Below are 22,168 nucleotides of genomic sequence, written 5' to 3' on the forward strand. Positions count from 1 at the left end.
ACCAGAGCATGGAAGTTCACAGCCCATCACTAGAGGGCACGTGTGCACATCACGTAACTATACAGAGCCAGCAGCAGCATGCATAAATCGTCCAACGCTGCCAGTCGCATTGCAAACAGTGACATAGAGGCATCAGCAGAAGAGCAAAGAGGTTTTGTTCGTTTTCTGACAGGTGAAGAAGTAGGAGGAACGAACATTCATCGATGAATCTCGCAAGTGTACGGCGAACACTGCATGTCCCTTTCAAGGGTCAAGGTGCGGCACAAGCGCTTCAGGGAAGGACAGGTGTCGTTAGCCAATGATGCACAGTCTGGAGCACCACACTACATTACCAATGGAATCGTCCAGCCGGTGGATGCAATCATTACCCGGGACAGCCAAGTGACAGTGAAAGCCATAGGCGCCATGGTCGGGTTGAGCATTGGAAGTGTTCACGCCATCATGAAGGAAAGACTGCACATGCACAGAGTGTGTGCCCAATGGGTGCCCCACAGACTTCAATCACACCAGGAAGCATGTCGAATGGCCCACTGTCTTGCTCATCTGCAGCGCTACGCTCAGGAAGGGAATGCATTCCTGGCACGAGTGGTGGCTGGAGATGAGTCATGGTGTCATCATTTTGAACCAGAATCAAAATGACAAAGTCTCCAGTGGAAGCATCCAGGATCACCACCAACAAAAAATAAAAGCCAAGGCCATCCAAATGAGTGCAGGAAAGATTTTGCTAACGTTCTTTTTTGAACCACGATGGCCCATTCTGATTCACTTCCTGCAGCACGGGACAACAGTGAATGCCCAGTGTTACCCACAAACCTTGACCACCCTTCGTCAAGCAGTCAAGTCAAAACAACCAGGCAATCTCACCTGTAGGGTCATTCAGCTCCACGGCAATGCAAAGCCTCATATTGCAAACACAGTTGCGGCACTCCTGCAGAAATTCAAATGGGAGGTTCTCGGCAACCCTCCATACAATCCGGACCTCTCTTCTTGTGATTATGCTATTATTTGTCCCCTTAAAAAGGCTCTGAGGGGCAAACGATTCACCTCGGACGACGACGTACAGTAGTATGTGCGGAATTGGTTAACATCGCAGTCCCGGGAATTTTATGAGACAGCCATTCACCGCCTTGTGTCACAGTGGGACAAGTGTCTCAACAGCCAGGGTCAATACTTCTAACATACAGGTACTGGTGTCCGTAATTATGCCTCCGGCTCATTTCTTTTTGAATGTTCCTTTTGTATCTTATAGTCTTTCTGTCAGCAAGTAGCTCAGTTGTTGATTTGTCACCTGCCAGTGACACTTAGACATTATAGTCACTCAGCCCATTATGCTATAGATTGCCACCATTAATGTAGATCACATATTGCCAGTAGATAGTGAGTCATCACCACTGTCAATGTCAGTTCGCACCATTCGTAAACTTCAGTAGGACTGGGGACGCTAAACTGACTACACAGCCTGCTATCTGAGATTTACAACTGTTTTCACTGCCCCAGCCATTCACCCTGTGTGTGAACAAATGGATGCTCCTTCAGCAGAGTTTGAGTAGGCACATGGAGAGAGGGGGTTTACTAGTTATTGGGAGCTCCAGTGTTAGGTGTATTAACGAGCACTTTAGGAAAATAATGTCCAAGGGTGGAAAGAAGTCCAGTATGTGCTAATGTCTGCCAGGGAACCTCATCCAAGGTTTAAAGGTGGTCCTGCCTGTGGCTATCGAGGTTGCAGAGGGTAGTCATTGTCTTACTGTGGCTCATGTTGGCACCAATGAACCATGTTGCTTGGGTTCTGAGGCCATTCTCAGTTCATATGGGGTGCTGATGGAAGTGGGAAAGACAGCTGGCCTCATGCGCAGGATGCAAGCAGAGCTCACTATTTGCAGTATTGTACCCTTAAGGGATTGGAGTATTTTGGTTTGAAGCCAAGTGGAAGGTCTCAACCAGAGGCTCCATTGATTCTGGGATGGTTGTACCCTCAAATTTTTTCTGTATGAGCTGGAGAATTGTAGGACTCCCTTCAATAGGTCAGCAGTGTACTACTCAAAGGAAGCAACTATTGGGGTAGAAAAGTACTTGCAGAGTGCACATAGGGTCTTTTTAGGCCATGCATTTGCTTGAGGTTGTCTGATCAATATTTGCTAATACACTCCTGGAAATGGAAAAAAGAACACATTGACACCGGTGTGTCAGACCCACCATACTTGCTCCGGACATTGCGAGAGGGCTGTACAAGCAATGATCACACGCACGGCACAGCGGACACACCAGGAACCGCGGTGTTGGCCGTCGAATGGCGCTAGCTGCGCAGCATTTGTGCACCGCCGCCGTCAGTGTCAGCCAGTTTGCCGTGGCATACGGAGCTCCATCGCAGTCTTTAACACTGGTAGCATGCCGCGACAGTGTGGACGTGAACCGTATGTGCAGTTGACGGACTTTGAGCGAGGGCGTATAGTGGGCATGCGGGAGGCCGGGTGGACGTACCGCCGAATTGCTCAACACGTGGGGCGTGAGGTCTCCACAGTACATCGATGTTGTCGCCAGTGGTCGGCGGAAGGTGCACGTGCCCATCGACCTGGGACCGGACCGCAGCGACGCACGGATGCACGCCAAGACCGTAGGATCCTACGCAGTGCCGTGGGGGACCGCACCGCCACTCCCAGCAAATTAGGGACACTGTTGCTCCTGGGGTATCGGCGAGGACCATTCGCAACCGTCTCCATGAAGCTGGGCTACGGTCCCGCACACCGTTAGGCCGTCTTCCGCTCACGCCCCAACATCGTGCAGCCCGCCTCCAGTGGTGTCGCGACCGGCGTGAATGGAGGGACGAATGGAGACGTGTCGTCTTCAGCGATGAGAGTCGCTTCTGCCTTGGTGCCAATGATGGTCGTATGCGTGTTTGGCGCCGTGCAGGTGAGCGCCACAATCAGGACTGCATACGACCGAGGCACACAGGGCCAACACCCGGCATCATGGTGTGGGGAGCGATCTCCTACACTGGCCGTACACCACTGGTGATCGTCGAGGGGACACTGAATAGTGCACGGTACATCCAAACCGTCATCGAACCCATCGTTCTACCATTCCTAGACCGGCAAGGGAACTTGCTGTTCCAACAGGACAATGCACGTCCGCATGTATCCCGTGCCACCCAACGTGCTCTAGAAGGTGTAAGTCAACTACCCTGGCCAGCAAGATCTCCGGATCTGTCCCCCATTGAGCATGTTTGGGAATGGATGAAGCGTCGTCTCACGCGGTCTGCACGTCCAGCACGAACGCTGGTCCAACTGAGGCGCCAGGTGGAAATGGCATGGCAAGCCGTTCCACAGGACTACATCCAGCATCTCTACGATCGTCTCCATGGGAGAATAGCAGCCTGCATTGCTGCGAAAGGTGGATATACACTGTACTAGTGCCGACATTGTGCGTGCTCTGTTGCCTGTGTCTATGTGCCTGTGGTTCTGTCAGTGTGATCATGTGATGTATCTGACCCAAGGAATGTGTCAATAAAGTTTCCCCTTCCTGGGACAATGAATTCACGGTGTTCTTATTTCAATTTCCAGGAGTGTAGATATGTGGAGGGCAAAATCAGACTATGTGCAAAATAAAGACACTTTGAATGTCAAAATCTTAGCAATAAATTGTCAAATCATTTATAATCGAGTTCCTGAATTTATCGCTCTCCAGGAAATTTGAAATAGAAAGCTTCAAAATATTTAACAAGGCATGCATGCAACATATTTTGAAAAGGTAGGTTAAATGCCATAGGAGGAGAAGAGTTCATTGCAGCCAACAAAAATAATTTGTGTATAGAAGTTGAAATTAAGTTTGACTGTAGTAACCAGCCTGTGTGGACTCAAGTTAGTAATGAAACGTTTATGCTGGTCACCCTATTGTGCCATAATAGTTGTAGAATCATCCAAACAAAGTTTACACTCAGTAACATGGAAATACAATGATCATGCAACATTAGTCGCAGGTGACTTCAATCTACAGAGTATAGACCAGGGGCACCTATGGATTCATTGCATGTGGTGTGGGCAGACAGTTTTGTGAAGTAGTTATGAAGACATTTTTTGAAAACTATCTTGAGCAGCTAGTTTGACAACACACATGCAGTGGAAGAATTTTAGATCTTGTAGTTACAAAAGTGCAGGACATATTGACAGTGTCAGGTTGGAGACAGGAATTAATGATCATGATGTCATTGTATCCACATTGGTTACCAAAATTAATCAGTCCATCAAGAATGTTAGGAGGGATTTTATGTTCAGAAGAGCAGAGAAGCAGTAGTTAGCCTCCCACTTAAACACTGAATGGAGATCAATTAATTCGGATAGCAGATATAGCAGAAATGTGGCCGAAGTTAAACTGATTGTAAATTGCTCACTGGTGGAGTTTGTGCCAAGTAAATGGATTAAGGATGGAAAAGGCCCACCATTGTTCAATAACAAAATTCAGAAAATGCTAAGGAAGCAGAGATTGTTACACTCTCAATTCAAAATAGAATGCGGAAATGTTAACAGACAAAAGCTAATATAGATCGTGTGTCTATAAATCGATGTGCAAATCGTACAACTTCCACAGTCATAATCATTGCATAGGCTGCCTTATGGAGAACATAGAAATAGGCATCCCTGGCATTGAGAAGCGACAGAAAGAGTTGAAAACAAGTTACCAGGTACAAATGTACTCCCAGTTCACTTTTACAGACAGTATTCTTTGGCATTGGTGCCTTACTTAGCTTGCATTTATTGCATATCTCTCACCCAGCACCAGGTCCCAAGCAACTGGAAAAAAGTGCTTGGATATTAGAAGTGTAAAAGAATGAACCCACATAATTACAGACTAATATCCTTAACGTCAGTTTATTATAGAATTCTTGAGCATATTCTAAGTTTGAATATAATAAATGTGCTTCAGATGGAAAAACTTCTGTCCGCAAATCGGAGTGGATTCTGAAAGCATCTCTTGTGTAATTTCCCCTTTTCTTGTACAGTAGCCTGCAAACCATGGATGAAGGGCAGCAGGCAGATTCAATGTTCCTAGATTTCAGGGAAGCATTTGACACAGTGCACCAATGCAGGCTGTTAATGAAGGTCCGAACATGCATAATAGGTTCCCAGATATGTGAGCGGCTCATAGACTTCATAAGTAATAGACTCTAGTGTGTTGTCCTTGACAGTGAGTGTTCATCAGAGACAAGGGTATTAACTGGGTTGTTCTAGGGAAGTGTGATAGAATCACTGTTGTTCTCTATACACATAAACCATCTAACAGGTAGGGTGAGCAGCAATCTGTGACTGTTTGCTGATGAAGCTTTAGTGTGTGGGAGTGTGTTGTCATATAATGGTTGTAGGAGGATACAGATTGACTTTGAAAGAATTTATATTTGGTGTGATGAGTGGCGACTTGCTCAAAATGTAGGAAAATCTAAGTTGAAATGAGTGAGTAGGAAAAACAATTCTGTTGTGTCAAATGCAGAATTAGTGGTTTACTGCTTGACACAGTCATGTTGATTAAATATCTAGCCATACCATTGCAAAGTGACATGAAATGGAATGAGATTGTAAGATAAGCAGTAGGAAAGGCGAATGGTCTACTTCAGTTTACTGGGAGATATAAGGATAATGTAGCCTATCTATAAAGGATGTCACTATAGAACACTGGTACAACTCATTCTTGATTACTGCACAAGCATTTAGGATCCCTGCCAGGTCAGATTATTGGAAGACATCTAAGCAATTCAAATGTGTACTGCTAGATTTGTTACCCATAGGTTCGACGGGAATACAGATGTTATGGAGATGCTTTGTGAACTCAAATGGGAATACCTGGAGGGAAGAGGATGTTCTTTTTACAAAACACTATAGAGAAAGTTTAGAGAACCAACAAATACCACTGACTGTAATATGATTCTATTGCCACCAATGTATGTTTCAATTAAGGACCATGAAGATGAAAAGAAGGGCACATGTGGAGACATATAGACAGTTGTTTTTCGTTTGCTACATTCGTGAGTGAATGGTCAAGGGAATGTCTAGTAGTGGTACAGGGTGCACTCTGTCACGAACTGTATAGTAACTTGCAGAGTATGTATGTAAATGTAAATATCATGGAAATGGCACATACTGAGGTAGGTGACCCTGTGTACATTCACCTGTGCTCTGCATAACTTGCAGCACCACCACTAGTGTCAGGTCGTAAACTATGAGAATTCTCCCTCTGCGCTCTTTCTTCATAAAGTGCATGCATCTGTCATGCATTATTAAGTGCGTAACTGGTGTGTCTATTGAAGTTTTTATCAAATAGCCTAATTTCCACTGCTTTTCTATGTATGGAGCTCCAGTAGTATGATGCATGGGCCAGAATTCTCATATTCTGAAACATAATCATATGTTAATTTAACAGGCTGTGCTCTGCTGCCGACACCAACCACAGCTAATTTTTTTCATGGACCATTTTAAGGAACAAGTGTTGAATAATGCCCCCTCCATCCATCTTGCTTCTACCATATAAATTTTTCATCTGGTTGCATGGCAGTGAGTTGCTGCAACATTTCATTGACCATATGGACAATATGCATCCAAACATAAGATTTATGACAGAGATGGAGACAGACAGAAAGTTGCCTTTCTCAGATGTGTTGGTCGAATGCGAAGCAGATAGATGGCTAAGCCATTCTTTGTACAAAAACCAATGCATATAGACTTGCATCAAAATGAGCATTGCTTTCACCATCTAACTTACAGAGAGCTAAGCCGAACACCCTAATACACAGAGCCAGGACCTGTTCTGTGATTATTTATGTGATGTTGCTGTTCAGAAGGATCAGGTATTCAGTTCGTGGTATTATGTCGACTCTGTTGAGGAAGCCCAAGATGCAACGCTATTCAACAAAGTCAAGAGAACCAACACACAATGCAGCTGTCATTGTGCAATGTAGCTCGAGATCTAAACAGGCAATTATTCAGACCAGTCTTTCACCCACCCAATAAAGTTAAGGATATGTTGCAACCTGTTAAAGATAATCTCAGCCTGAGAGTACCATGGATTTATAATACTCCTGATGAGTGTGGCAGCAGTTACGTGCTGTTGGAACTCTATGGTTAGACAAGCAGTGGAAATTAAACTGCGTGATAAAAACTTAAATAGAGCCATTGGATCTGCAATTAGCAGTGTATGGAAGAGTGCACTTTGATAAAGAGTGTTTATTAGTGGATGATGACTGCTGCATTTAGCTATTGTGGTGTTGTTTTGACTGCTGGAGCAACATCTGCTCTAGACCTATTACTCTATGCAGCTACACCTATCACTGCTGCCTTACCAGTCCCTTATTAGATTGGTGTAGATATTCAGCCTTGCAACTCTTGTGATTTACCTAAGGGCCCTGCCATGCTGTGCCCTGTTCTTCCTCAGGAGCGATCTTCTTTCTTCTGTGCAGATTTCTATAAGTGAAGTGGTTATAAAATAAACACTGCTTTCCTGTTTAAATAAATTTAGATTGGTTCCAATTTACCTCTGTATATTGTCACAAACTTTCACAAAAAGGTTACTCGTTACATGGGAACCAACTAACTTTATTGTCTCAAGGACCTCTCATTAACATTCTGTGAATAGTGTACAACGACAATCACTTATGTACATCACATTCATCTTCCTTGGTGCTGGAGATCTTCCATGGTTCCAGAGCATATTTGTTCCTCGTTGCTCCACGGAGATTACAAATGTTCCCCAATCGATAGACTCTGCACCTGTTGAGTAACACTTTTCCACAGTATGGGCCTGATGTTTACAAACTACTCTGAGCTCTATATTTAACATACATGATATATGCCCTTCCATGAATGGTATGGATCACTACATATTCCTCTACCAAGATAAAAGATGTGATCATACACTTAACAAGCAATCACTACAAACATACATATCCTCTAATTAGAATTTTCAGTAACTTGGTTTTGTATTTAATAGCTTTTGGGGCGGTAGGTTTCTAGTAATAATAATTCACAAGTGATAGGAAATAATATTGGAAATATTAGAATATTGTTCGCCATATTTTACGAGAGCCTGGAAACTATTTCTGTGGTCAACCAGAAAGCAATGGAGAACATACTGACCATAGTTACCAGTCTGCAAGTCCACATTCTTGTCCAGTCCACTGAAAGATATGTTTCTATTCTCTGTTTGCTCAGCGGGATCAGGACTATGATTGTAAATGAAGATTTTGAGTTCTAATTGATAGCTGTATTTGGTAAAGTTTCACACGCTCAACATTGTAATATTCATAATGTTAATGTCCACAATAAATCTCTCTATCCTAAAAAGCTCTATGAGCAGTTCAGAGGCGACCTCTACAGTAAGTTCCTACTAGGTTGTCTTTCGCCCTAGGGGACTTTTGATACTCAAATTAATTGCTCGACACAAAGCTGGAAAATAAGTATCACCTTTTGCCACGTGGATTTGTTAATTTTGCGGGCAGCACACTAACAGTTACTTCTGTGAAATCCAAGTGATCCAGGATGGTGTACAGTCCTCGCGAGTTCACTTTCTGTTATTACTGAAAATATATGTTTAGTAACTGCCTGTCTCTGACATCATCCGAGGCAGTGCGCGCTCCGGCATTTGACTGATGCGGATCGTACAGTAGCTGGGTGCGAAGTGAAGCCTAGTCTTGCATCTTGGACTGTATTTATATATGTAGCGCAGCAGATGGCCAAGGGAACACCTGCTGTCATCCGCCCTATGCCCACGCAGAACTGACAGTAGAACCTCACCTCTGAACTACAAATTTAAGAGACCTTGTATTGTTATGATTTACATCCAGGTCTTGAAACTTGTTATAGCTCTATTATTTACTAGGTTTCATCACATGCTGTAACCGAAACATTCTAACATTAATATAGCAGATACTTAATCTACTACAAATAAGGACATTTTAGTTCCAAATTTAGTTTTCTGCAAATTACACGAAAATTGTTAGAGTTAGCTCAATGAGGTTACATAATTAATGTTTCTGTGTTGAACTGAAGCTTCATACAAATTTTCATATTTCTAAGTCAAATATTTAGCACCTTCAATTTTTCTTAAAAGTGCGGATTCTGGGCGAAATATTTCTTTTATCACGTTGAGTCTTGTACCAGTTAATTTTGACATACATCTGCACATTATGATCAATTTTTGAGTTTCTAGCTTTATTATTTAGTGCCACTTATTTTTTTCTTAAAATGACGTATTTAGGGAAAAATATTGATCTGATCATCCTGAGATTTGACAGTTTACAAATTAATATACTAAAGCACATGCTAATAAAGTTTGTAAATGCAACTTTAACATTTAATTCCATTCTTAAATTATGGTGCAATACTTGTGTGCTATGCACAGATGTGTTGTGGTGACGTGGCGCTACTAGCAGTGCACTGGGGTAAATCCCGGCATACTCGTTCGCCTCTGTATTTCTCCAATGATACAGCGCCTGTTTCATCATAAGCTCCTCTTTTTTGTAGCATATTGACATAGAGCGAACCATAATTACATTGCTTTCTTTTAGAGTACTTTCACCTCTTTAACCATTAATTTGTATTCTTGTCTTTGGATGAAGCACTTGTTGTACATCATTTTAGAATCAAACATCAGATTATGCAGAGACTTAAATACTCATGGTAAACTACAGGTTTAGCTAATTTTTACTTTCTCAGTTTACTATCCAGTTTGGAGGAGATGTTTCCTAAACCAGGGTCGGTATTCCTTTTCTTCATGAATATTACCCTTAAGCATTTCTCCCTCATTGAAGGCTATCTTTCCAGGGATTCGTTACTCTTTTTCTCTTATTTTGTAGGCTGGTCGGTGTGATGTGCTTCTCCTTTCTCCTAAAGTGGTTGGAGTCCTCCCTTCTGTGGGTCCTCCCAAACATGGCAAAAGCTCCTGTCTTTGGGGATTACTTACCCAAAACTCCCAGTTTGAAGTACGTCATCCTCCTTGTCTACTACTTTGAGTACTTCAGTACTTCTCCCCTGTAACTTCACCTCATCTTAAGGCTGCACCCTCCATGGAACTCCAGCTAGCTCCTACTTTTCTCCCACGAGTTCTCTTGTCTATTTTCCTTCCTCCAAAACCCCTTTTCCTTTTTAGCGTTTGCTTATCATTTCTATAGCAAACTCATTAGTGGGACACCCTGTCCTATTCCTCCCTCCCCTTGAAACAGTGACAAGCCTAGCAAAAGAAACCCCAAACTTAGCGTTGTTTGTGCATGGTCTGTCTGTGTGTGTGTGTGTGTGTGTGTGTGTGTGTGTGTGTTTGGGGGGGGGGGGGGGAGACACACTTGTGTGACATGTAGTACGCACAAATCCCACGCCTCCCCTATAAACCCACCCCCAATGCATCAAACTACTACACGGTTAAAAGAAAATCATCATGATGTCCTTGATAATCATGACATTGTGTCGAGAGTAGGCCATTGTAGTCATTATATGTGAAATCGCCCTTCCCATGCAATCCTGTTTTATTTTTATTTTATTGACACGTCAAATTCCGTAGGACCAAATTGAGGAGCAAAGCTCCAATGTCATGGAATGTGTCAGTACATAAAACTACAACATAAAAGGAATAACAGATAAAAATAAAATGTTTATGAACCCAAAAAGTCAGCTCATAAATTTAAGTAAACACAGTCAACAATACAACAAGAATCAGCTTAATCTTTCAAGGAACTCCTTGACAGAATAGGAGTGACCCATGAGGAAACTCTTCAGTTTCAATTTCAGAGCTCGTGGATTATTGCTAAGATTTTTGAGTTCAAATGGTAGCTTATTGAAAATGGATGCAGCAGTATACTGCACACCTTTCTACGCAAGAGTTAAGGAAGTCCGATCCAAATGCAGGTTTGATTTCTGCTGAGTATTAACTGAGTGAAAGCTGCTTATTCTTGGGAATAAGCTAATATTATTAACAAGAAATGACAGTAAGGGATATATACATTGAGAGGCCAATGCCAAAATACCCAGTCTCGTGAACAGGGGTCGACAAGAGGTTTGTGAACTCACACTACTTATTGCCCGAACTGCTCATTTCTGAGCCAAAAATATCCTTTTAAAATGGGAAGAGTTACCCCAAAATATAATACCATATGACATAAGCAAATGAAAATAAGCAAAGTAGACTAATTTTCATGTCGAACGATCACTGACTGCAGATACCGTTCGAATAGTAAAAGTCTTTGAACAGGATCCTGAATGTGGACTTTCCACAACAGTTTTCTATCTATCTGAACACCTAGAAGTTTGAACTGTTCAGTTTCACTAATCATATGCCCATTCTGTGAAATTAAAATGTGAGGTTTTGTTGAATTGTACGCTAGAAACTGTAAAAACTGAGTCTTACTGTGATTTAGCTTTAGTTTATTTTGTACAAGCCATGAACTTAGGTCATGAACTGCACTATTTGAAACTGAATCAATGTTGCACACAACACGTCTTACTACTAAGCTAGTGTCATAAGCAAACAGAAATATTTTGGAGTTACTTGTAATGCTAGAGGACATATCATTTATATAAATAAGGAACAGGGGGGGCCCCAGCAACTTGGCTCTTTGGTCAGCAATCTTGCATGAAAGAAATACTTAACAGCTGATTAAATAACAGTTGACAGTATTTGATTACACACTTTCACCATTAGGAACTATCTTTTTGCTACTGTCTTTCTTTCCCAACTTTAATTTAATGGTGTTGTATACTGCTGTAACATATCAGTATTGTATATTATTATTATTATTATTATTATTATTATTATTATTATTATTATTATTATTATATAATCCCTTTCCTTGACCAGTTTCTGGATTGACCAAGAAAACTGCTTTGGGATGTAGTACATTTAAAACTGTAAGGACCAATATTCTGAGGGGAAAACTTGTGTGTTTCCTTTTTCAAATTTGAGCTGTGGTGTACTTCCTTGATTAGTACCAAGTCATCCACATCAAAAGTAGGTGTCATAGCTTTTTAATAATATTGATGCAGCCTTTATCTACTGTTCATTGTAAATTTTCTTTTATAACATCATTTAAGTTGTCTACATGTACATTATTATCATTGTCTGACTATTTAAACAGTTTCAACACTAGACTATGAATTTATCTGGCATTTTTTTAGGAGAAACAAACCATAGATATTGTTCATTAAGTTTTACTCGTAACTGTGGTATTTTCTGTGCCCATGTTGTATGTCTGTCTGAACAGTACTTCCTACATAACCTATCAATTTCTTTATGGTAAGTTCACAAGGGTTACTTTGTGGGTGGTATTTCAAGATACAGTGTGTCTAACATTTTCCCATGTTAGAAACTCGTTAAAGACTTTACTCACAAACTCTGGGCCATTGACGGTCAACAATCTATATGGCTTTCCTATCTCTGAGGAATATTCTTGTTCTAATCACCACCTCTGTGTTGGTATACTTAATAGGATAGAGTTTAATATACTTAGACAAACACTCAACTCATACAAATACAAAAGTTACCCCTTCTCTACTCGTTGATAATTGGCCAAAGAAATCAGCAGCCATGAAGCCATGTAAACATTTAGGTATTAGCGGATATAACTTATATATTATTGCTTGATTGTTGTCTTTCAGCTTTTGGCAAGTTTCTCATGTATGTAGTACAGACAGTACATTTTTACTTAAATTCTTAAAGCAGTAAAATTTTACCATACACTGAACACATTTTCTACCCCTAAGCATCCATAACCATGATGAACAAATGTAACTAAATGAAGTCGTATGGGTTTCGGTACACACAGTCTCCATTTGAGTCTAATTTTCTGTACTCTCCAAAACAAAATATGATTTACCCTAGCCAATTCTACCATACCATTATCTATTGTTCCTCCTTGGCCTAAGGTTTTTCTCTTATCTCCAAAATATGGATCGTCAGTGACATCTTTCTTTATTCTTAAGGCTAGGTTTCATACTTCATTATTAGTATTACTTATTGGTAAAAAATTAATGTTGAAGGGAACTCCACATCCTTCTGTTTGTACCTAATCATTCTCGCCCCATTTTTTTAATACTCTACACTACAGCAAGTAATTTATTTGTCTGTTGCTTTGTAGTCCCACTGTCCCTGGAACAATGCACACGCTATTCCATACTCTGAGGTGTCAGTACTTAACTTAAAAAGTTTGGCCATCTGTGGGCATTTTTAAATGGGTGCCTCTACTAGGGCTACTTTAATCTGATTAAAGGCCTGACTCTTCTCGTTACCCCAAATCCATTTAGTGTTTTTCTTCAATAAGTTTAGTAACTTTGGATTATTCTTAGGTTGACGTTGGATATATTTCCTATAGTATCCTGCTAATCCCAGAAATGCTTTCAATTGTTTTGTACTTTTAGTTTCTGGACATTCTCTTATGGCTCATATCCTGTGTGGAGATGCTTTTATTCCATTTATGCCTACCAAGTGGTCATGAAACTTAAGTTCTTCTCTCCCAAAAATCAACTTTGACAGTCTGATGGGGATACCTTTAATGTAAAACCTTTCTAATGTTCTAACCAATAAAACACAATATTCTTTCATCTTGATCTGCAATTAAAAATAATAATAAAATATTTATTCTGTCAAATACAATTCCCTATCTCATTCTCTTACCACTTCAAAATAAAAAGCAACTTTTCAAAACTAAAGGGCAAGAAAAAAGCAGACACAGTAATATCGTTAATATTATGCTGATTGTTGGCGACATGGTTACATGCTGAAATGTGGTGGACAGTTGCTTTGGTAAATAAGAAAATTATTCACATTTTCTGGTGAAGTAAAGAAAACTTTTCCTAAATCCTGTAGCAAAACTTACTTTATGTTTCAGCTTGTGTTTTACCTTATTTTTTCAATGTGATAATCTGGCAATATCTCCAAACCTTTGCAATTGAGATTTTTAGTGTTACATGGAACTGAAATAACTTAAAGTTGACGGTCAAAAGAAATTCGTCAGTCTTCATTACTTTAACAAGCCTATGTTCAGAAACTGCAAGAGTTGTGAAAACAAACTTTCATTTCAAATGGGTGATAGGGTGAACAAGGAAAATTGTAGAAAAAATTTGATAACATTGGCTTGTGTACCTCATTCATCTGACATTAAATGTTACAAATTTCTAACAAAGTTAAACAACTACTAGCTTGAAATTGTCCAATCTGGAAATATACCGGTGTATTCTGGGTCTCTCCAGTAGAATGTACATCCAGACTGTTAACTTTTATAGAACTTTCTTCTTCATTGTAATAACATTGTGACAAACAGCATTTGTGTGTCAATGAGTCTCACGAGTCTTACAAGAACAGTGGGAACTCGCAGGCTTGCTGCACGGTATGTCAGTCGGTGGCCTTTTTCCCTTTGCACCTTATGACTGTGTTGTCATTGCAATGAGCTTATGAGCAAATCTGAAGGTTGAAATGGACGACTATTCTAGATGTGTATTTCTTGAAAATATGTTATATTTTAATGAAGTTTTGTTCACAGAATTTGTTTGTATAGTCTTTCTAAACTCAGTAAGAAAGAAATACAGAAATGAAATCATATGTTTCAGTTGTACGTGTGTTTGGAGCCTCGCAGTCTGTACTGCGACTTGCATTAGGCGTACGTTCCTTATGCCACAATACCATTAATTCTTTATGTTGTGTGTACCTGGATTCCAAGCTTCGGAATCTTCTTGTGCCCCCTCGTGTTGCGCATTTAATACGACTTCTTCAGGGTAAGTACTATTTGATAATATTTTATTTTACTTATCATTTGTGAAGTACTTTAGGCATTAATAATTAGTTTCTCTCCCTTCCATCATATAAGATATTTCCTGAATGAATCTTTCACTCTGCCAAGGGGTGTCTGCTGTTTTGAAACTGGCAGTCCTGGCAGATTAAACCAATGTGCCGGACTTGGAACTGAACAGGGAACTTTGCCTTTCATGGGCAGTACTCTACCTACTGATCATTTCAGACACTGCTCTGAGTTGCACTTACAGCTTTACTTCTGCAGGTACCTCTATTCTACTTTCCAGACTCCACAGAAATTCTGCTTACTTTGTGGAACTAGCGCTCTTGGAAGCCATCACTATTCTCACAGTGGATTCTTTCCATGGTTTGGCAAGCATATAAGCAATGATAGAACTAGAGTATGGTAACTGGGATACGTAAATTGGGCACTGTTTCCATGGGGCTGCCACTGGAAGAGGGAGGGAGAAGAAGGTGGAGAAGGGAATGGTTGTTTTTTAAGCCACTAAAATGGGAAAGGGAATGGATGTACTAAAGGAAATCAAGAGCATACCTGAAGTGGACTGTGTTGAGCAAAGGTTCCATAGTACATACCTCTCCCTGGTTCAGAGCTGCTTGTTTCTTCTTTCTGAGTGCTAGATAGAGCCACTTTCATTATGCCAAAGGAGCAAGGAGTAAAGATTATATTTTTTAAGTTTGCTTTTTTATTGCTTTATTTTGAAACAATCAAAAATGAACTGCAATACTCTTGCAAGCAGTGCTACTTTTGATGCTACTTTTGATTCTGTGTTGTTTTATGCTTTGACTTGTTTCATTATTAAGTTTTACTTTGTTTTAGATCTGAAGAAAAACCAGAGAGACTGAAACACATCTGTAATTAAAAACGTGCTATTAAGAATGAAGAATAAGTGAGAATTGTTTTAAATATCAATACAGTTGCTGATTCTCTTGGGATGAATATGTCAGCTATAGTTTATCAATATTATCAAAATGTGCACCTTTTACTTAACAGAAAGGTCATGCTGATCTTAGTAAATGGGCCAAGTGGCAATGAGATCTAAAAAAAAAATAGTCGGGAGTTGTTGGCAGGAGGAAGGGGCTTGCAAATTCAAAGAGTGCTCTGGGTGCCAGTTACCATAGTTATACCACTGCATGTAGGGCAGAGTTTGTTCCCAAATTGTCAGTGTCCATCTTTGTATGCTGAACACCACTAGAATCTTTATAAACAACCACCCCTACAGGCGCGTGGGCCATTGGGATCTCTGTTGCTTCATCGAATATATTCTCATGCTGGGGCTCCCAGAAGTTTCCTATCTGCTGTCTATAATTATTTTGCTGTCATGTAGGCACTGGAGCAAATCAGACATGTTGGCAAGAAATTCTTCATTTTCTCTCATTTTCAGAGTGCCTATCTTTTCACTGGACAGTTGTATCAAGCAAACTGTATCATGTAGAATATCCTTGATGCTCTCCTTGTCTTCCAAATAGAGAAGGAGGGCACCTAAAACATAAGTGTTGATACACCCTATTTGAAATGAGCATGTTTTAATTTCTGTCCTGAGGGCTGGTGTGTGCCTTCCCATTGTTTCAAATGACAATGAGAAGCATGTGGTACTGGTTTTATAGTTCTGTGTGTTGTCTAGCTGCCTTCCCAAAATATTTAATGTTATATTTTGATGTGCTGTATAGTAAGTGGGTTATCCATTACTGTTAACATTCCTACCACAAGATGGTGTCAGATCAAGCACATCTTATTGTTTTCGTATGCATAGAAAATAGTGTTAGTATGCACTAGTATGTATTACGTATGTAAACCAAATAACCATGACCAACTATATGCTCACCCACAATATCTTCTCCTTTGAAGACATAAACAAATACAGGTAGGTTATGGCAATGGGCTTCCGCATAGCACCACCCTGTGCCAACCTATTCATGGATCATCTAGAGGAATTATTTCTAACCACCCAGAATTGCAAACCTCTCACCTGGTTCACATTCACTTATGACATCTTTGTGATCTGGATCAAGGGTGAGGATACCCTGCCCACATTCCTCCAGAACCTCAACACCCTCTCCACCATTCACGTCACCTGGTCCTCCTCCACCCATCGAGCCACCTACCTCAATATTGACCTCCATTTCAAAGATAGCCACATCAGTACGTCCACCCAAATCAAACCTAGCAACCATCACCAATCCCCTCCACTTCGACAGCTGCCACCTGTTCTGTACTAAGAACGCCACAGAGGAGCATTCGCCTCAGGACGTAGTAACTTAGTAACACCCATGACTGGAGCAACGGAATCATATTCTCCACTGTGGTTTCAACTACCTCTCGTTGTGGCCTGAAATGAGGAGTATCCTACCAACCATCCTTCCCTCTCCTCCCACAGTGGTATTCCACTGGCCACCAAGCCTACACAATATCCTCGTCCATCCCTACACAACTCGTGCTCCCTGCCCTTTTCCTCATGGCTCATATCCCTGTAACAGACCTAGATGCAAGACATGTCCCATACATCCTCCCACCACCACCACCACCACCACCACACTGTTCTAACAGGAACAGCACGTGTGCTGCATACTGCACATCGTCTTGAGATGGCCTGTTTTGGCTGATGTGCACTACCTTCCAATCTGATTTGTTTGTCCATGTGTGGTTTATGTTTACTGAGAGTTATGCTCTTCCCTTTTTGACTTAGGCCACTGCAATGGCCTTGGCAAGCAGTCCTTTGTACACTTTCCTTCGGAAGTCTTTATTCGTGAATTGTTCCATTTCAATTTCTTTGTGTATGATAAACGCATTCACTACACACATATCAATAAAGTGGAAAAAAAGCCTATGCCACCATTTTTTACTTTTGCGATCACAACCATAGTCTCCTTTTTGACGATCAAAATTGTCAACAAAATTCATGCTCCTGTTATAGTCACTCAATACACGGGGACATGCCACTACAGTAGTTGATCCATCTTCTTCCTTCCTATTTACACTTGTGGTGTCACTACGATCATGCATAGTAGAGATCAAATTCACAGCTCATTTGTCCATCCACTTGTAAAATGCTACACCATGATTGCTGACTTTGCTGTCAAAGTCCCCTCGTTTCATCTTTTTATTTTCCTTCAGTTTTGGGAGGAATTTACGTGCAGGGTTCACAGTTCCATCTGCAAATGTTTTCTGGACTTTTAGTAGGACAAAAAGATTATAAGATGTGAAGAAATTATCCATGAAAACAATATGATTTTTGCCATAAAGTTCTTCACATAAATCTGTTACTACCCGTGCACCCAGTCCCAGTTCTCTGTAGCTAATCTTCCAGTATAAATTTGGAACTTCAAATTATATGCAGATTCATCACACAGCATTCATATTTTATAGCCTCTTTTCACAGGCTTGTCCCTCATGTATTGCTTCATTGAGCTTCTGCCTTTAAATTTCGCCATTGACTCATCAATTGCTACTTTTTGATGAGGCTGATACCATTGTTCAAACCTTTTATTCAACATTTCAACAAGAGGCCTTATTTTAAATAGCTTGTCAAAATTGGCCTGTCCCCTTTTAGGCATCATCAAGTTGTCATTTGAATGGATATAACTGAGGAGAAAACTGAATCGTTTTACAGTCATCAAGTCACATATATGTCACTCATTTAAATCTGGAGATAAAGACCAATAATCTCGATAACTGGGTAATTTTTGACACTCATAAATAAATTGATGCCTAAGAAAACCCTTATCTCATTTTCAGTAGTTAGGATGAAAGGCTTTCCTTTTTGTGTGGCGTACAAATTGGTGTGAAATGTAATATGTTTTACCATTTCATCAGTAAAAAATTCACAAAATATTTTATGTGGTGATGGATTTGACATCTGTGTAAAAACAGCTGTAGGGCCAATTTTTTCCACAAAATTAGGCAGTGCTTCAACTCTGAAATTTTGGCTCCATTGTGGAGGATCATCCTGAACAATGGGTACACTTCCAGATCCACCAGAGGTACCAGAATGATTTGGGATGTTTGGCTGTATATGTGAAGAATTAACTGTCACAGATGTCGTTGCTTTAGCCAGTGGTGGTGATCTCGAATGTCTAGGCATGGACAGAGAAACTGATTCAGAGGCAGATGAATCATCATTTGATGGAATTGTAGCCATGCAAGGTTGTTTATTATCACACAAGTGATGATTACTTTCTGGTAAATTATCATCTGCTTCATTGCTACTCTCTTCAGAACATGATAACACAATGTTATCACAGTCAGGTTCATATGTAGGATCAATGTCAGAGTCTTCTAACAAACTTATTTCACTATCTGAGTCTGATGGAAGGTCCTCGAAAAGCAGTTTTCGTATTTCATCATCACTAAGACACCTCCTAGCCATACTGAATGAAAGCTGTATCCCAGTTGCACGGTGGTTAGCAGCCCTAAACTAGATTAAAGTAACAAAAATATGAAATAAGTAAACTTGTTTCACGTAACTATTGCACTGGAGGTCATTAGCATAAACTAAATTTACATATGAAAATACTTACTTGGAAATGAAAGTAGTATATATGGGCCAAATTTGTTCTTCAAAACGTACACTAGCTAAACGGCACAAAGCTGCTGCAAGGCAACAAACAAATTGTGCTGTAACAACAATAGGAAAGCAAAATGCGTGATATCCAATGCCATGCCATCTAGGGAGAACTCCCTCTACTAACTGAGTGACTCGCAGAGACAACTGCTGCCCCATTCGGTCACCAGGTGTCGTAAAATAGGTGGTTAACATTGATAACCACCGTCCTTGAAAGAGATAATGCCTGGTGATAGCCACTGCCCCTCAAAGAGTTAAAAGGTAAAAACAGTTTTTTAGCTAAGTGTCGTTATGACATGACTTTGTGACATGTATCCTGATATTTGACTGTGTGGCAGGAAGGTTAAGCATGCATCTAGTCACAGTGCTCTCATTTCTTTTTAAATTCTTTGGTCCTGCTGTTTCATAATATGTTTTATCAGCAGTTATTCAGTGCCGATTTTACCTGTGTTTCATATAGTTGTCTTTTATGGCCTTTTTTACACCAGTATTGTATTTTAATCCTTTTTCATCATTCATTTGTTGTTTTTGCTTAGTTTTACAGAATGTCATTGTTTTAATCAGTTTTAACAACACTCATCTGTGTTTTATGTAATTGTACTGATGACATAGCAGTTTAGTTCCCTAAAACTGTAGCATACCTTATAGTATTTCCATTAATGTAAGTCATTTCGCAGATATTTGTGCTATTTGGTGCATAGCCTCGAACAGATAGGATGCACCGTACAGGTAATACACCTACGCAATCATCAGAAATGTCAAAACAACTTGGTAAATGCCTGAAAAACTCAGATAATGGCCTTCTGAGGCCCTATGTGTAGTTAATTGAGCTCATCTGAAGACATAGTGAAGTGATTAGTTTTTGTTGAGGGCTTCTTTGCGCAATCACCTGAGAGCTGTGAGAGTTTGCATCATTTGGAGTTTCTACAGGATGTTTTTCACTTGTTGATTAAATATCATGGGAAACAGGTGAACATCAGTAAAACAAAGATTTTAGATGCTTTTTGTATGCTTTTATCTTGTCATTGTAAAACAGAGGAGTGAGAGAGAATCAAAGTACTGCACAGATGACCTTTGATATATTTATGTTGTTAGTGTAGATAATGCAGTGTATTTGATTTGTCTGGTAATTTTTCTTCTCAGTTTAACATCCATCATCCTTTGCATTTCTCTCTGTTTCATTTTTTGTTATTTTTGTCTCAAAGATACGTGGACATAGTGTATCTCAAGTAGTGGTTTGCTATCCTTCCATGAACATACTTTGCTTGGTTACATTATTGACTGGTTTGTGTGAGAATTAGTTCACTTTTCAGTCTGGTTTCAGTTTCCCTCATCACTGTGTAAATTATTGTCTTAGAGCTTCGCCATTACATGGGGATTTAAGGTTCATTTCATTTACATTCTCCTCTGATTTATGCTACTTTTTCTTGTTAAGGTGAACATAAATGCTAGTTTCCTCCTGTTTGGCTGTATTTTCTGCCCTGCAAATAGATCAGTATAGATAGCACAGCTTTATTTGTTCAAAGAAAGTGGTATTTGTTAGTAACAGTTTCCTTTCAGGACACATAAGTAATTTTCCAACAGTTCATTGTGTTTCAGATGTTATGCTATTTGGATTCTACAGACAGTTATAAATAGTTATCAACAGTTCTGAATATTTTTAAAATAATTTATTTGTTAATTTATTTTGCCCAGAGAGGATGTATTGTTTGTATCCATCTTGTCTAGCCCTGTACTTGGAAAACCTGTCCTTTGTCCCAATACTAATATTTTATTTCTGTTATTACTTTGTGTCAATCACTCGTATCAGTAATCTTAAATATGCCGTTATCTGCCTTACATATCTGATTTTGCAAAAATTCCAGGCTCCGTTAGATTAGCCTTGCAACAGTATTGACACATCTAAAATAACTTAGATCAAGTAACAAGTACAGGCTTGTTTCTGCGTGAACTATATAGAGCATCCTTATGGATAATGTTTAATCTAATAGTATCACATTATCCTCTAGCTACTAAAGAAAATGTGCTGTTCAGTTGCAATAGAAAGAGAATAACAATGTAACTCGGTATCGTTCGACTAACATATTTCGGTCCAACTTCTATGTGAATGTAGTTAATCACACCCTGCTTTATAAACCAACAAATTTTCTATTCAACTGTTTGCATATTTCGGTCTAAGATAACTTAGTATAGGTTTGTAAAGATACAGTATTTGCTTTTAGTTTTGATCAGTTCAGTATGACACTAAAATAGCTATTTACTACTGCCACTTCACAAAAGCTCAGCACTAGATATGGCTGATCTACATACTTTATTAATATTAATAACATAGTTTATTAATGTTAATAACATGATTATTAATGTTGAGTTCTGATTTCATGCAAATTGCCTGTGAATATAAGAAGAGACATATTTTGCTAGCTACCATGAATATTAAATAACTGTCATATTACTGTCTCACTGAGCAAGAATAAAGAAGAGACTTACCCATTTTGAGCTAACTCTACTGTATATTACCACTGATACTAAAAAAAAAAAAAAAAAAAAAAAAAAAATAAAAAAAAAATTAAAAAAAAATGTATTTGTACTTTCAACCTCTAATTTACCGTTTAATGCATTTATCTGGTTTGTGTTAATATTAAATAGGCTTCACTGCACTGCCTTCTCTTTTAAATTTACTGCCAAACTGGACAAAGATATTTCTATTACAGAGTGAGAGATATAATCCATTCTATTGCCTATTGCTTAGCATATTACACAAGAACTTTTCTTGTGCTTTATTTGTATTGCTTACTTCTTTTCACCCTTCAATACAATAACTAAAATTAATATAATTTTTA

General features: G+C 39.6%; 1 protein-coding gene across 3 annotated transcripts in view; it reads left to right on the forward strand.

Moving 5' to 3' along the window:
• Positions 1-22,168, forward strand: part of LOC126236441 (sorting nexin-14-like) — a 233,372-nt gene that overhangs the window by 181,481 nt on the left and 29,723 nt on the right. For all 3 annotated transcript variants that reach the window (XM_049945754.1, XM_049945755.1, XM_049945756.1), the window contains one exon: positions 14,568-14,732. In XM_049945754.1, coding sequence (XP_049801711.1) covers positions 14,568-14,732 — 165 coding nt within the window. The remainder of the gene's footprint in view (positions 1-14,567; positions 14,733-22,168) is intronic.

Source organism: Schistocerca nitens, chromosome 2 (genome assembly GCF_023898315.1).
Source record: "Schistocerca nitens isolate TAMUIC-IGC-003100 chromosome 2, iqSchNite1.1, whole genome shotgun sequence".
In the NCBI taxonomy this organism is placed as follows: Eukaryota; Metazoa; Arthropoda; class Insecta; order Orthoptera; family Acrididae; genus Schistocerca; species Schistocerca nitens.